The sequence below is a fragment of the Erythrolamprus reginae genome, chromosome 10, assembly GCF_031021105.1.
Source record: "Erythrolamprus reginae isolate rEryReg1 chromosome 10, rEryReg1.hap1, whole genome shotgun sequence".
In the NCBI taxonomy this organism is placed as follows: domain Eukaryota; kingdom Metazoa; phylum Chordata; class Lepidosauria; order Squamata; family Dipsadidae; genus Erythrolamprus; species Erythrolamprus reginae.
In genome coordinates this window covers 23,568,474-23,584,349 of record NC_091959.1, presented here as the reverse complement: position 1 = coordinate 23,584,349, position 15,876 = coordinate 23,568,474, and the positions used below count along the sequence as shown (strand labels likewise).

The following is a 15,876-nucleotide window of genomic DNA, read 5'->3' as shown; positions in this document are numbered from 1 at the left end:
TCTACACAGTGCCCAAAGTTGCAAATGTTCTCACTTAATAATTACAATAGCACTTTGGGCTAAGGGTATTTTAATTGTTTATGAATTACTATCCAGTATTCTAGTGGGAAACCAGTCTACAAAGGTACATATATGGTATAAATAGCATTTAGACATTGTTTTTAGACTTATATATCGCTTCAAACTATTGATACTATATATGTACCTTTGTAGAGTGAATTTACAGCCCTCTCTAAGTGGTTTACAGTCAACATATTGCCCCTGACAATCTGGGTCCCCATTTTCCTGTCCTCAGAAGGATGGAGTCAACTTTGAGCCAGTCAAGAATCGAACTGCTGGCAGTTGGCAGAATTAGTCTGCAATACTGCATTCTAATCACAGCACCACCATGGCTCTATAATAGATTTATCCATACACCTTACATACAAAATAATACATTTTCCCAAGGCTAGATACCATAATGGGTATGCAGATATTTTCAGAAAATAAAGGGAGTGAATTTAAATCAAGGACCGCATTAGATCAAATGTTCAACTATATCTCTCCACTGATATACAGAGGAATCCCATCATTTGAGATGGTCCAGTGGTTAGAGTGCAGTAATGCAAGCTACTTCAGCTGACTGCTATCTGCAGTTTAAATCTCACCGGCTCAAGGTTGACTGAGCCTTCCATCCTTCCAAGGAGGATAAAATGAGGACCCAGATTGTTGGGGACGATATGCTGACTCTGTAAACCGCTTAGAGAAAGCACTATGACGTGGTATATCGGTCTAAGTGCTATTGATCTAAGATGAACTGAGTCAATTATTTTAGAAGCAAAGATCAGGTTCCGTACTCTTTAATTCTGGCTTCTTTATCAGGATCAGTGGCAAGTTGCTGACGAAGCGTTTTGGTGGTCTTCAGGAGACTTCTTTGGATCACATCTAGACAAGCTGCCTATGAACATAACATCAGAAACAAAGACATTACTGCAGATATGCACCCCATACAAGTGGCAACCACAAGAACAGCCCATTGGAATAAGTGCACAAAAACAGTGAGGCTACCGAATTAAATGAAAACAACATAGCAGGGGTGGGGGGGAGTTATCAAAGAAATATGTACAGGGCATCTGGGGGGGGGGGGGAGAAAGCATTTTGAAATTCCCTGATATTTCCCTGACATTTCCCTGTGAATTTGCGATCTAGTTAAAACGCAGTCGTAGATGACGTCATACCAAATGGCTAAGCCGTGGAGAAATATTGGTAGCTGAGGAAGGAAGTTGTTGCCACAATTATGCTTATTTTTGTTTGATTCTGCCAGGCAGCGAGATCCGTTTTTTGTAAAACATGATTTTCCCGTGACTTTTAAACATTTTAATACAGTTTGGTTTATTTCCCTGATTTATTCAGTTTTTTCCACAAACTTCCTGATAATTTCCTGGTATTTCCCAAACTGCCAATTTCCCTGATAATTCCCTGATTTCCAGGTCTACTGGACACCCTGTAATAAGGAGTAATATCAGAGAATTCAAAGAAATTAAAGAAGCAGCTATAGAAAGTGTCCAAGCAGTAATTGAGGTTGGAAGGATGCAACAAAATGGACATTACAAAATTGGTACCGGTACATGGTGGAACACATTCAGTTGGAAATATGGTGAAATCTTTTTCTTGATTGCTAATGTCATTTCACCATGTAGACAGGGGATTATGCTTCTGGAATACAGAACTATACAGTGGTACCTCTACCTACAAACACCTCTACTTACGAACTTTTCTAGATAAGAACCAGGCGTTCAAGATTTTTTTGCCTCTTCTCAAGAACCATTTTCTACTTACAAACCTGACCCTCTGAAACTGTAACCGGAAAAGGGAGGGAGAAGCCTTCGTGCAGCCTCTCTAGGAATCTCCTGGAAGGAAACAGAGCCGGAAAAGGTGGGGAGAAGCCTCCATGGGGCCTCTCTAAGAATCCTCTGGGAGGAAACAGGGACTCCACCTTCGCTGTAGTTTCCCCAATCCCACACCTTATTTGCTTTTACATTGATTCCTATGGGAAAAATTGCTTCTTCTTACAAACTTTTCTACTTAAGAACCTGGTCACGGAACGAATTAAGTTTGTAAGTAGAGGTACCACTGCACATTTGTTCTCTTTAATTTCCCTTCCAGTGCCTTTAACCCTTAAATTTGAGATACCTCTGGGCAACAAAGACAGGTGTTTATTTAAGCAAAGACTCTACCTCCCTGGAGTTCTGAAACGTATTAACAGCTGTCACCATATCTTGAGAACGTGCAAACAAATTTTCTCCGTCCATCAGAGCATTCTGGTAGTGTGCATTGACATAAGAAAGCATTTCATCTTCGGTACTGAAGTCTGTAAAACAAACACACACAGAGAAGCATGAAAAAACTTGCTCTTCTGTACTGGAATAGAATTGCCACATAATTGAATATACCATATTTTTCGACTATAAGAGGCCCCGGAATATAAGACGCACCTTAGTTTTTGGGTAGGAAAATAAGAAAAAAGCTGATTGGGGGTGTGGATGGCCTCCCTGAACACCCTCAATCAGCTGTTCCAAGAGGTGAACTTTCACAAGTTTGTTGGTTGTGAGGTTTGTGCCTTGCTTTTTCAGCCTGTGAAACCTCCATTTCAGAGACTTTTTTCAGCCTGTGAAACTTGTTTCAGAGGCATTTTCCAGCCTTGTAAAATCTCAATTTCAGAGGCTTTTTTCCAGCCTGAGAAACCTCATTTCAGAGGCATTTTTCCAGCTTCTGAAACCTCCATTTCAGAGGCTTTTTTTCAGCCTCTGAAACCTTCATTTTAGCCCTGCCTAGCCTCTCAAACAGGTTTCAGAAGCTGAAAAAAAGCCTCTGAAATGGAGGTTTCACAGGCTGTTTTCTGAAATATCCATTTGAGAAGCTGGGCAGGGCTACATTCAATACGCCGTTTTGCCTCCTGTTCTTTGTTCTGAAAACACAGGGCTTTTGGTTTCGCCGCTACACACAACAGAGAACTGATTTCCACGCACCTATCTTGCTTTTCCGTTTCCTTCCCTTTCCTTCCCCTTTGCCACCTAATCTTCTGGAAAGCAGCCTTTCGCGTGGCCTTTTCTGCGTTGGCAGCTCTCCATCCGGCTGTTGTTTCTGGGCTTTCACGTTGAACATGGCAGTGTTCAGCATCTGAAGAGAACGGGGCATGGTTTTCATCTTCTGCCTAATGGGTGTCCGGGGAATGCCGCCTGCTCAAGCGGAATACAAAAGCGGAATGTGAGTATCGGTTGAATGTCAGTGTCCCAATAAACATCCAAGAAATAAAAAAGTTTTTTCCCAAACGCCCTCACTCTGCTAAACAAATGATTCCCTCAACACTGAAAATATTTATTAAGTCTGCATTATTATTTCTACTAGTTTCCTCCTATCATTCCTATCACCCATTTCTTCCCACTTATGACTATAAATTCTGTTTGTATCCTTAAGAATTTTATTGATATTGTTTCCTCATTGCTTATTTGACCCCTATGACAATCATTAAGTGTTGTACCTCCTGATTCTTAATAAATGTCTCTTTTCTTTTGTGTACGCTGAGAGCATCTGCACCAAAGACAAATTCCCTGTGTGTCCAATCGCACTTGGCCAATAAAGAATTCTATTCTATTCTATTTATGACAATTGCAGTGTCCCGGGATCATGCAATCCCCTTTGGTGACACCTCCTTTGACAAGCAAAGCCAATGGGGGAATCCGGATTCACTTAAAAATAACCTGCATTACTAATTTAACAACTGCAGTGATTCGCTTATTGACAGTGGCAAGGAAAATGGTAAAATGGGGTAAAAAGCACTTAATGATTCTCACTTAGCAACAATTAATTGTGGCTTCAATTGTGGTCGTACCTTAACCCTCTGTATTTGTTTAGTGACTATTCAAGGTTAGAGCAGCATTGAGAAAAGTGACATAGTACCAGTCCTTGGATTTATGACTGTTGAAGCATCCCCAGTCACATGATTAAAATGTGTTTGGCAAGTGGTGGGAGCAATATCCCAGGGTATCGCCAATATCCCAGGGTATTACCAGCTGGCGTCTGTCAAGCAAAGTCAATGGGGGAAACCAGATTCGCTTATTAACAACTGCACAAGTCACTTAACAATTGCAGTGATTCACTTAAAAAAAACATGGCCAAAAAAAGTTGTAAAATTGTGTGTAAAGTTCATTTAACAACAACTTTGCTTAGCCATGGAAATTCTGCTTTTAACTGGGGTCATAAAACAAGGACTGCCCCCTACTTAAGCATGCATGGATTGTAAAAATAAAATAAATACAAATACAAATAGCATACATCTCTTTTTCTGATCTCGGGGGTGAGATGAAACTGTAAGCTCAGAAACTTTTTTCTGGTAAAACTCTGCTAGGGACCGTCTCAGCTCCGCTTCTGATTTTGGGGTTTCCTCTTCATTTTGAGTAGAGCTTGCTTGGGGCATCCTGTACAGAGAGAAAGAAATAAACAAAAATAAGGAAAAGGGATAAAAGCCAAAAAGCAATGGCTCCTCTCCACTATTTAACAATTAGCAAACGTCTGCATGTCGGACTAAGAGTTAAAAATTCCTTTTCCCCCAATTATTCTGCTCAGAAATGAATATGAAAACTGAAAGACATTTATAAAGTTTGCATGTTTGTAATCTGTCTTAGGACCAGATTACCTGCGGGACCGTCTTTTCCCTGATATGTCCCAGCAGATGATAAGAGCCCACAGTCGGCCTTCCCCAAGTCCCGCCAGCCAAGAAATGTCGCCTGGCAGGGCTGCAGGGAAGGGCCTTCTTTGTGGTGGCTCCGGTCCTCTGGAACCAACTACCCTATGAGATTCGTATGGCACCCACCCTCATAGCCTTTCGAAAGACCTTAAAAACATGGCTCTGCCGGCAGGCCTGGGGCAGTTGAGGGTTATATTCTGCTCCATCCATTAGCTATGAATGCATAAAGAATGAACGTTTAATTTTGGGGTTTTAAACTGTATTTTTATAACTGCATTTTATCATTGTGTCTTTTTATTCTTGTAAGCCGCCCTGAGTCCACTTGAAGAAGGGCGGCCTATAAATTTAATTAATAAAATAAATAAATAAAATATTCAAAACAAGCCCAGATGACGTTTTTGTCCAGATGCATTTCTTTTTATCTAGACATAGAGCATGACCTGACTGAGCACAAATGCTCACCCTTTGGAAGAGTCTAGGGCAGTGATGGCGAACCTATGGCATGGGTGCCACAGGTGGCACATGGAGCCACATCTGCTGGCACGCGAGCTGTTGCCCTAGCTCAGCTCCAATGTGCATGTGGGTGCCAGCCAGCTGATTTTTGGCTCACAGAGGCTCCGGAACAAACAATGTTGGTTGGCGGAACCCAGGGGAAGAGCCTTCTCTGTGGCGGCCACGGCCCTCTGGAATCAACTCCCTCCAGAGATTCAAACAGCCCCCCCCCCCCCTCCTCGCCTTCCGTAAAATGCTGAAGACTCACATCTGTTGCCAGGCGTGGGAATGATGACCTTCCCCCCTTTTTTGTTTCTCTGACCTCTGTAGTATGATTAATTGGGTTGAGTGTGTACAAGTGTGTAGTTGTGATTTTATGATATTGATTATTTTATATTTATGATTTGTAATGTATTGTACTATTGTTATGTTGTGAGCCGCCCCGAGTTTTCAAAGAGGGGCAGCATACAAATCTAATAAATTATTATTATTATTATTATTATTATTATTATTATTATTATTATTATTATTATGCTTCCAGAAAGCCTCCGGAGGGATGGGGGAAGGTGTTTTTACCCTCCCCCAGGTCCATGGAAGCCTTTGGATCCTGAGGAGGGCAAAACACGAGCCTACTGGGCCCACTAGAGTTCAGGAAACAGGCTGTTTCCAGCCTCCAGAGGGCCTCCGGGGGCATGGGGGCAGCTGTTTTCACCCTCCCCAAGCATTGAATTATGGATGTGAACACTCGTGCATGCACGATAGCGCACACGCACGCTCTTTCGCCACCCGAGGAAAAGAAGCCTTGCCATCACTGATCCAGGGAAAAGAAATTTATTCCAATTTAATTACGTTATAGCAGCACTGGCAATTGTGGAGTATTTGGGTTTACTCTTCTCTAAACTAAGGCACTTTAAATTAAGCTCCCCTCCCAAGAAAAGAAAAGGAGGAATTACCTAAATGATTCCATCATGTGTGAGCTTGCCCTGCAAAGGTTTGACACACCGTACCAATCTTCAAGGACTGCAGGATTCCAGTTTTGAGCACAGGAGAGATCTTGCTGGACCCATCCTGGACATAAACTCTCTGTTGAACGCATGTAGAAGAAACATTTTTTTAAAAAAAGACAAATAGTACATTATTCAAGAGAACTTGCATCAACTCTTGCATGTCATACCAAATGGCTAAGCTGTGGAGAAATATCGATAGCTGAGGAAGAAAGTTGTTGCCACAGTTATGCTCATTTTTGCTCGACTCTGCCAGGCAGCGCGATCCATTTTTTAACATGATTTTTCTCTGACTTTTAAACATTTTAATATTGTTTGTTTCCCCCCCCCCCGATTTATTGTTTTTTTTTCCAGAAATTCTGAAAATTCCCCGATTTCCTGTTTTCCAGGTTTGCTGGACACCCTTATACAATAAGAATTTGGACTGAATTAAGCACAAAATTACAAGAGTAGGATTGGTACTGTATTTACCCAGATGACAAAACCATAAAAACAATTGAATTAACTCAAAGGAATGGTAAGAAGGGGAAGGAGGAAGTAGTTGGTGAGAAGGTAGTAGGAAGGTGGAGAGAGGAAAGAGTGGAGTAAGAAAAAAATGAATAGACTGATAACTGATTAATGAGATAGGGGTGTTGCTATAAATATAAGATTACGGTACTTAAGAAATATTTAACTATGTAATTATGGGTGTATGTTCCCTAAATATATACAAGGTATATGCATTAATACTTGTATGAATATGAAACTGAAAATAAAATAAAAAAAATTATGAGGACAAAAAACCAATTCCAAACAAGTCATTGGCCAAGAAAAACTGCCTGTACTGGGACACTGAGAAAGGTTCCTTTTCAGACATGATAATAATAACAATAATAACAATAACAGAGTTGGAAGGGACCTTGGAAGGGACCTTGGAGGTCTTCTAGTCCAACCTTACACTACTTCAGACAGATGGTTATCTGCTTAAAAACTTCCAATGTTGGAGCATTCACAACTTCTGAAGACAGGCTGTTCCACTGATTAATTGTTCTAACTGTCAGGAAATTTCTGCTTAGTTCTAACTTACTTCTCTCCTTGTTTAGTTTCCACCCATTGCTTACCCTCAGGTGCTTTGGAGAATAGTTTTACTCCTTCTTCTTTGTGGCAGCCACTGAGATATTGGAAGACTGCTGTCATGTCTCCCATGGTCCTTCTTTTCATTAAACTAGTCGTGCCCAGTTCCTGCAACCTTTCTTCATATGTTTTAGCCTCCAGTCCACTAATCAACTTTGTTGCTCTTCTCTGCACTTTCTTGCATTGTGGCGACCAAAACTGAATGCAGTATTCCAAGTGTGGCCTTACAAAGTGATATTAACCCTTCATGTGATCTTGATTCTATCCCTGTTAATGCAGCCTAGAACTGTGTTGGCTTTTTTGGCAGCTCCTGCACACTGATGGCTCACAGTTAAATGGTTGCCCACTAGGACTCCAAGATCTCTCTGTTTCTTGGATCCTTTTAAAAACAAAACGTTCAGGCTTACCAGGACCCGGTTGGTGGTCTCCATCCGAGTCCTCCATAACTTGACGTAGCACGCTGCTCACAACATCTGGAAGGCAGAAGTCGTCCTCCTCCTTGAGAAAGGTCTCCGCCATGGGTGTCTGAAGGAGGGACCTTTTGGCTTCTGCCACTTGTTCAGCAGAGAGCAGCGAAAGAAGTGCGGTGGTGCCAGAGACAGGGGAGAAAACCCCCGTGCAAGAATGAGCTCCCGATGAAAATGTCACTTCGGCGACCTTCCCAACAGAAGAGAAACATGAGAACAATGAGGAGAACAACAAAAAAAGAAGATGCTTCGAAGGAGGGATTTTGTTTTGACTATCCCTTCGCCTTCATACACCTGCACAACTTGTGTACTTTTATCAGAATGTTAAAGGGGGTCTGTTGGCGTGGGTGCAAGGAGAGAGGGGTGTTTTCATGCACATGTTTTGGGAGTGTTTGGTAGTGCAGAAAGTTTAGAAAGAGGTGGAAGAGGAAATCAATAGGATGCTAAATATAAACTGGGCGATTACAAGAGATGGCAGTATGAGTAATAACAGGGTGTCTAGGGGGGAAGCATTTTGAAATTCCCTGACATTTCCCTGTAACTTGTGATCTAGTTAAGGCATGGTCGTAGATGACGTCATGCTAAATGGCTAAGCCATGGCGAGATATCGGCAGCTGAGGAAGCAAGTTGTTGCCACAGTTATGCTCATTTTTGCTTGACTCTGCCAGGCAACGCGATCTGTGTTTTTTTTAAAAAACATGATTTCCCCCTGACTTTTTAAACATTTTAATAGTTTGGTTTCCCCCCAGTTTTATGCAATTTTTTTCACCAATTTCCTGATAATTACCCTGATATAAGTAAATAGTATTGTATATATTTGCTAAAGTAAATACTATTGTATAGAAAGTAAATATATTGCATATATATTGTATTGTATTGTATCTGCTTTGTATGAATTAACCATTATTCGTATCTACTGATTATCTGCTAGAATTCCACGTTGCCTTTGTGTATGTATATCCTTGATAACTCAGGGGTCAATCTGCACACTCCTTAACAAACCCGATTATGAAACATAATCAACATCACCGGGCTTATCAATGGCTTTATCAGTAGATTTGCTTTGCAGAATGAAGAGAGAGAGAGAGAGACTCACCATATGAAGTCCTTGAGCCAGAATATATTTTACAAACTCCTGGAACCAAGAAATCTCTCGAGTTGAAGGCCCCAAAGACTTGCTCTGGAGTGTCCAGCCCTCCGTGTGAAGATTTCTAAGGTGCGCTGACTTCCAGTCCGTCATGGTGCATTGAAGATGTATCGCGACTGTCCCTTCAAAGCGCCTCTGGTTCAACGTTAGAGGCTCCAGCACCACAGCGCAACTCCGGGCTTCTTCTTTTCCTGCCCATTTGTTTTTAAGATCAAAAAGGTTAGACTTCGTTTATTAAGCATGCAAACTTTATTTCTGTCATTTCTGTACGTGATAGTGAATAAAAGAATAACAGTTGAGAAAAAAATGTTAGAAAAATGATACTACCGATTCCCCAAAAATAAGACATCCCCTGATAATAAGTCCAATTGGGCTTTTGAGTACATGGCAATAAGGCCAAGCACTTATTTGTGGAAAACAAGGAAGAAAATATGGAAGGAAGGAAGGAAGGAAGGAAGGAAGGAAGGAAGGAAGGAAGGAAGGAAGGAAGGAAGGAGATAAATAGATGGGTGGATGGAGATAGATAGATATACAGTAATACCTTGGTTCTCGAATGCCTTGGTTGTCGTACATTTCGGATACCGAACAAAATTTTCAGCAAAAATTTCCTTCGGTATCCGAACGAAAATTCGGATACAGAACAGCCACAGAAAATTTTGTTAATTATCAGAAATGTTACTGCCAGGGGCGGCTGCAATCCCGGCAGCTTCGGGGGGCTCCTTTCCTCAATGCTTCGTCTTATTACCTGTAGGCAGCTGCACCAACTTTCTCCTTCCCGGCTGCAGCAACGGCAGTGGCTTCCCTTCGAGTAGCAACAGCACCGGGAACGTCACGTAATGAAGGGAAGGTGCTGAAGGGGCGGCAACTGCTGAGATGGCTCTGGCGGCTTCCCTTCATCATGTGACATTCCCGGCGCTGTTGCTACTCGCTGTTGGCACACCGGTTGGGAAACGCTGCCATAGAAAATAAAGAAAATAGATTTAATTGGTTCCCAGCGAGTCAACAGGGGCTGGGAACCAATTAAATCCATTTCCATTATTTCCTATGGGATAAATTAATTCGGTACTCGACCAAATCGGTTCTTGACCACACTTCTGGAACAAATTGTGGTCGAGAACCGAGGTACCACTGTATACCATTTCCCAATCGGGCTTTTGAGTGTGTGGCAATAAGGCCAAGGGCTTATTTCAGGGTTCAAAAAAATAAATAAAATGACAGGCTAACAAAGATCACTCACAACACCGAGGTGGGGGGGGGGATCATAATTGTGAAAAAAACAGGTCGTAAATCACATTTTTTCCGTGCCGTTGCAACTTTGAGTGGCCCTTAAATGAAAGATTGTAAGTCAAGGACAATCTGCAAACCTCCACAAACCATAAATATCCTTTTTCCTTACCCTCCGCCTTCAGGAGCAGGACGCCATCCAGACTTGGGAAGGCTGTTTGTAAAGAAGAACGTGAGTTAAACAAGCAGTTCAGAGAGGAATCCAACGGCAGCAGTTTAGTCCAAGGAGCGAACAATGGTTCGGAAGACGAAGGCTCCGCCACGATGCTCCTTTTCTTATGGTGATCTAGATGCTGCGTTAAGACCTCCGAGGGCAAAATGGCGCCTCCCATAATGCCCATCAGCTCAAGCAACGTGAGGTAGCCAATGTGATCAGGCGGTTTGAGAAGCTGGAGAAAAAAAAGAGACAAATCAAAGATGAGTGGATTAATAATAAGGCTTATTGTGACAAGTAGAATAGTATGCAACATGCAAGACTAGGTTTGTTTCTTTCAGGGTGTCCAGGAGGAAAACATTTTGAAATTTCCTGATATTTCCCTGACATTTCCCTGTAACTTGCGATCTAGCTAAGGCACGGTCGTAGATGACGTCATACAAAATGGCTAAGCTAGTGATGGTGAACCTATGGTAGGGGCGCCACAGGTGGCACATGGAGCTGTATCCACTGGCATGTGAGCTGTTACCTTAGCTCACCTCCAACGTGCATGTGCGTGTCAGCCAGCTGATTTTTGGCTTGCACAGAGGCTATAGGAGGGTGTTTTTGGCTTCCAGAGTGCCTCCAGGGGAGTGGGGGAGGGCGTTTTTACCCTCCTCTGGCTCCAGAGAAGCCTTTGGAGCTTGGTGAGGGTGAAACATGAGCCTACTGAACCCACCAGAAGTTGGGAAACAGGCTGTTTCCAGCCTCTAGAGCAGTGTTTCCCAACCTTGACAACTTGAAGATATCTGGACTTCAACTCCCAGAATTCCCCAGCCAGCGAATGCTGGCTGGGGAATTCTGGGAGTTGAAGTCCAGATATCTTCAAGTTGCCACGGTTGGGAAACACTGCTCTAGAGGGCCCCCAGGGGGCAGGGGAAGCTGTTTTTGCCCTCTCCAGCCATTGAATTATGGGTGTGGCCACTCATGCCTGCGCAATAACGTGCACGCACACTCTTTCAGCACCTGAAGAAAAACAGGCTCAGCTTCACTAGTGTAGGGTTTCCTGCCTGAGCAGGGGGTTGCATTAAAGACTTCCAAGGTCCCTTCTAACTGTTATTCTACATTCTAAAACGAATGCAGCAACATAGCAAAGAGAACATTTTTTTTACCTTGGACCATTCAGTGGTGTCCATCCAATATAGAGTAACCTTATGACTGACCATCATGTCTTGGATTCCCTTAGGGAGGAATTTTTCTGCCAGGTCGTGCGAAGGAGGCAGTTCTTCGGGCAAAGGAGCATAGTTCCCAGAAATAAATTGCCACAGTTCCCTCCGAGAATGAGGGCAGGGAGAGAAGACGAAAATGGCATTAGCAAAGCCCACATGAATGGATTGCGCCAGAGGGTTGTCGACAATCACAGACAATTTGTTCTTCTGGTTCCTCAGCACTGGTTTGGTAGGCGAGACTATCTCAGGGCGCTCCCACTGATAGTCCAGGAGCGTTTCTTTCAGGATGTTCCGAACAACGGTGGAGCGTGGCGTCTGGCCAGGTGAGCCCGGAGGGCAGGACCGCTTCCCAAACCTGGCCTCTAGCTCTTCCTCAAAGTCTTCCCAGCTGCGAGACCCAAGCGCCCGGAAACTGCCTACTCGAGAAGCCCGGCCACGGATTCCCACGGAGTTAAAGAACTTGAAATCCCAACGGACCTTAGCTAGGCCAAACTTGCAACCCAAGAAGTTCAAGATCCGCAAGACGCCCAGGTGAAGGTGATCTTTCTCTGCGGAATCTGCGGTGTCCAAGAGGAAAACCACATTGTGGGAGCAGGTCATGATGCTTCAGCCGCTGGGATCCCGGAAGCTCCCAAGCGCGAGGACAGGGCATCCACCTGAACCGAAATCCGAAGGTTATTTCACCATCCTAATTGTATCCAAGCAGCCTAAAGGTGAAGAAACGGATCCCTGGGCTTCACAGTCACTGGGGCCGGCTTTCCATACAAGCATGCTCACAGCAGAGCTTGTGAACCGAGGAACTTTAAGCCTCTGCTGGCATTCACAGGCGTGTGGCAGCATCATCCATCTCCAAAGCTCGTCCTTCTCACAGAAAAGCCATACCCCCTCATTTGCAAAAAGTCAAGCAAGCCTCTTTATTCTAGCCACTGGACCCTTTTGCAAATGGAGGTGCAACCTGGAAAGTCGACTATGGCGGATTCCCCCCCCCCCCCCGTTCTGCTGCCAGTTGCCCTGGCGGGACTACCTTTCTGCTCCCCCTCCCCGGTTATCCAAAAATTACCCCCTCTTAACCTTGATAATTGCCCTTCTACTCCCTCCACTGCCCTGGTAACTATTCCCTCCTAGCTTACATGTTACCTTGATACCTGTTCTCCTGTCCCTCTAGGTTGGCCAGGTAATCCCTCTTACTCTCCTGTCTCCCCTATATTTCCCTGCCTCCCGGTTGCCCTGGTATCTACCTCCCCCCTTATCTTTACTCTCCTGTCTCCCCTATATTTTCCTGCCCTGCCCTGGTATCCCCCCCCCTTATCTTTACTGTCCTGCCCCCCCTATCTATGCCCCTTACGTTTACTCTCCTGCCTCCCTTATATTTTCTTGCCCCTCCCCGATTGCCCTGGTATCTACCCCCCTTACCTATACTCTCCCGTCTCCCCTTTATTTTTCTGCACCCCTGGTTGCCCTGGTAACTACCCCCCTTACCTTTACTCCCGTCTCCCCTTTATTTTCCTGCCCCCTCCTTGTCCTCCTAACTACCCCTCCCGTTACCTTGATGACTATTTTCTCCCCCCTCCCCCGGTTGTCTTGCTAACTCAGCCCCCTCCGTGACCTCCCTGCCTGCCTCCCTCCCAAGACTTTCCAGAGCTCCACCACAGAAAAAAGGGCGAACGGCCGTTCTCCGGAATCCGCGATCCCCGAGGCTTCTCCCAGCCTCCGGTCCTCCTCGGGCAGCCCTCCCAGCGGAGAGAAGCCGCAAGCTACTCCGAGGGAGCCGCTCCAATGGCCGCCATTCCGCCAGCGATCGCTTCAGTCGATCCAACTGATGGCGCCTTTTGTGCTCTGCCTTCCCATTGGCTCGGGAGAGGAAGCCCTGGCGCGCTCCCCATTGGCTGGGCTCCTTTCCCCCAAGCTCCGCCTCTCCCTGGAATTGCTCTTCGGATTGGTTGCTACGGTTGGCGCAGGCGCCTTTCGCAGGCGGAAGAACGAACTCGACCTCGGGGTTTGGGCTTTTCCCCCTCCCCCTTTCTTAAAGGAGCCGCGGCTCCTTTAAGATTTCAAAATCTGAAGTGAAAGATTTGAAAGCAAAGCTCTAACTTATTTCAAACGCTTCTCAACCTGGCTGATTTTAAGACATGGGGCAACTTCAGCTTCTTAGCCAGCCTTGCAAAATTTAGGCGACCTTGATTTATGGGTGGGGGTATATTTAATATACACTGCTAAAAAAAATAAAGGGAACACTTAGACAACACAATATAACTCCAAATAAATCAAACTTCTGTGAAATCAAACTGTCCACTTAGGAAGCAACACTGATTGACAATCAATTTCACATGTTGTCAGCACATTCAACTTCGTACAGAACAGAGTATTCAATGAGAATATTTCATTCATTCAGATCCAGGATGTTCTGTTTGAGTGTTCCCTTTATTTTTTGAGCAGTATATTTATATATTAAATATGTGTGTGTGTGTGTGTGTGTGTGTGTGTGTGTGTGTGTGTATGTATGTATGTATGTATGTATGTATGTGTATATAGAACTGGAGAAAAAACAATCACTGCCAACCTGCCTTCCATTGAGGACCTGTATACTGCATGAGTCAAAAAAGAGGGTAGTGAAAATATTTACTGACCCCTCGCACCCTGGACATAAACTGTTTCAACTCCTACCCTCAAAATCTCGCTATGGAGCACTGCACACCAAGACAATTAGATACAAGAACAGGTTTTTCCAGAATGCCATCACTCTGCTAAACAAATAATTCCCTCCACACTGTCAAACTATTTACTAAGTCTGCACTACTATTTCTGCTAGTTTTTTCTCATCATTCCTATCACCCATCTCCCACTTATGACTATGACTGTAATTTGTTGCTTGTATCCTTAAGAATTTTATTGATATTGAGTGTTTCATCATTGCTTGTTTGACCCCTATGACAATCAGTGTTGTACCACATGATTCTTGACAAATGTATATTTTCTTTTATATACACTGAGAGCATCTGCACCAAAGACAAATTCCTTTTGTGTCCAATCATAAAGAATTCTATTCTATATGGATTTTTTTTCTGTGGAATCCCCAGGTTCAAATCCCAGTAAAAGGCATGGCTAGCTGATGAGAGCAAAATAGCTTGAAAGAGATCTATACTAGTCTCCCTTCCTTTTCATTAGCAGCAAAAATATGTCACACCCCTTTTGAGCTTTGTGCTTCTGGCAAGGGGCATACATAAGCGCACTAGAGTGCCTTCCGTCCCCTGTCCTATAGTCTCGTATATCTTGTATTTCTTCTCTAATATATCCTCTATATATAACCTTCATTGTTATTATTGTGTATTGCAGTGTTTCCCAACCTTGGCAACTTGAACATATTTTGACTTCAACTCCCAGAATTCCCCAGCCAGCGAATGCTGGCTGGGGAATTCTGGGAGTTGAAGTCCAGATATCTTCAAGTTGCCAAGGTTGGGAAACACTGGTGTATTGGACAAAATGAATTAAAAAAAAAAAATAAGTGGAGGGTGGGCCGTTCTTGTAATTTCCTAGCTCTACGTTCTCTCCTCCATTAAATTCACTTCCCTTTCCTCCGCCATTGGTCGAAAACGCTGGAAGCCGAGGCGCTGATTGGATGACAGGCGGCCACGCTTTGATTTTTAAAACTTTAAAGGTTGCCCTGTAAGTGGAATGACTGCGCTGCCTGCGGGGATAGGATATGGCGACGCTTGGCCGATTTTGACCTTTGCTTTGTGGTTTAGTGTGTTGTGCCAAGCGAGCGTATTTGTTACTATCCGATTTCGATCTGTTGTGCAAACATTAAAAAAATGGGTTAAAAGAGAGAAAGAGAGCCAGCCTGGGATGGAGGTTAAAGGTTGGGCAAGGACTGCAGAGAGATCGAAGTCCTTTTTCACCTATGGGAGATCAGTGGGAGACTTTGGGCTTCTCTCCCCCCCTCCCTCCCCCTCCCTTCTCCATCCCACTCTCTTTCTCTCCCTTATTTATTTATTCGACTTCTATGCTGATTAATCTATCTATCTATCTATCTATCTACCTATCTATCTATCTATCTATCTATCTATCTATCTATCTATCTATCTATCTATTAATTAGATTTGTACACCACCCCTCTCCGTAGACTCGGGGCGGCTCACAGCAGTAACAAAACAATGAATGACAAATCTAATATTTAAGTATCTAAAAATCCCTTATGGAAAAAGCAAAACATACACACAAACATACCATGCATAAATTGTATAGACCTGGGGGGAAGGGAATATCCCAATTCCCCCTGACAAC

The 15,876-nt window shown here is 43.8% G+C and overlaps 1 protein-coding gene across 1 annotated transcript in view; it reads right to left on the bottom strand.

Moving 5' to 3' along the window:
- Window positions 1-12,522, bottom strand: part of TICRR (TOPBP1 interacting checkpoint and replication regulator) — a 28,112-nt gene extending 15,590 nt beyond the window's left edge. Inside the window, exons 1-9 of the mRNA XM_070763494.1 lie at window positions 11,539-12,522; window positions 10,346-10,622; window positions 8,899-9,140; window positions 7,743-7,992; window positions 6,172-6,301; window positions 4,315-4,457; window positions 3,009-3,218; window positions 2,217-2,350; window positions 837-937 (exon numbers count right to left, since the gene is read on the bottom strand). Coding sequence (XP_070619595.1) covers window positions 837-937; window positions 2,217-2,350; window positions 3,009-3,218; window positions 4,315-4,457; window positions 6,172-6,301; window positions 7,743-7,992; window positions 8,899-9,140; window positions 10,346-10,622; window positions 11,539-12,195 — 2,144 coding nt within the window. The 5' untranslated portion in view covers window positions 12,196-12,522. The remainder of the gene's footprint in view (window positions 1-836; window positions 938-2,216; window positions 2,351-3,008; window positions 3,219-4,314; window positions 4,458-6,171; window positions 6,302-7,742; window positions 7,993-8,898; window positions 9,141-10,345; window positions 10,623-11,538) is intronic.
- Between the last annotated feature and the right edge of the window lie 3,354 nt (window positions 12,523-15,876).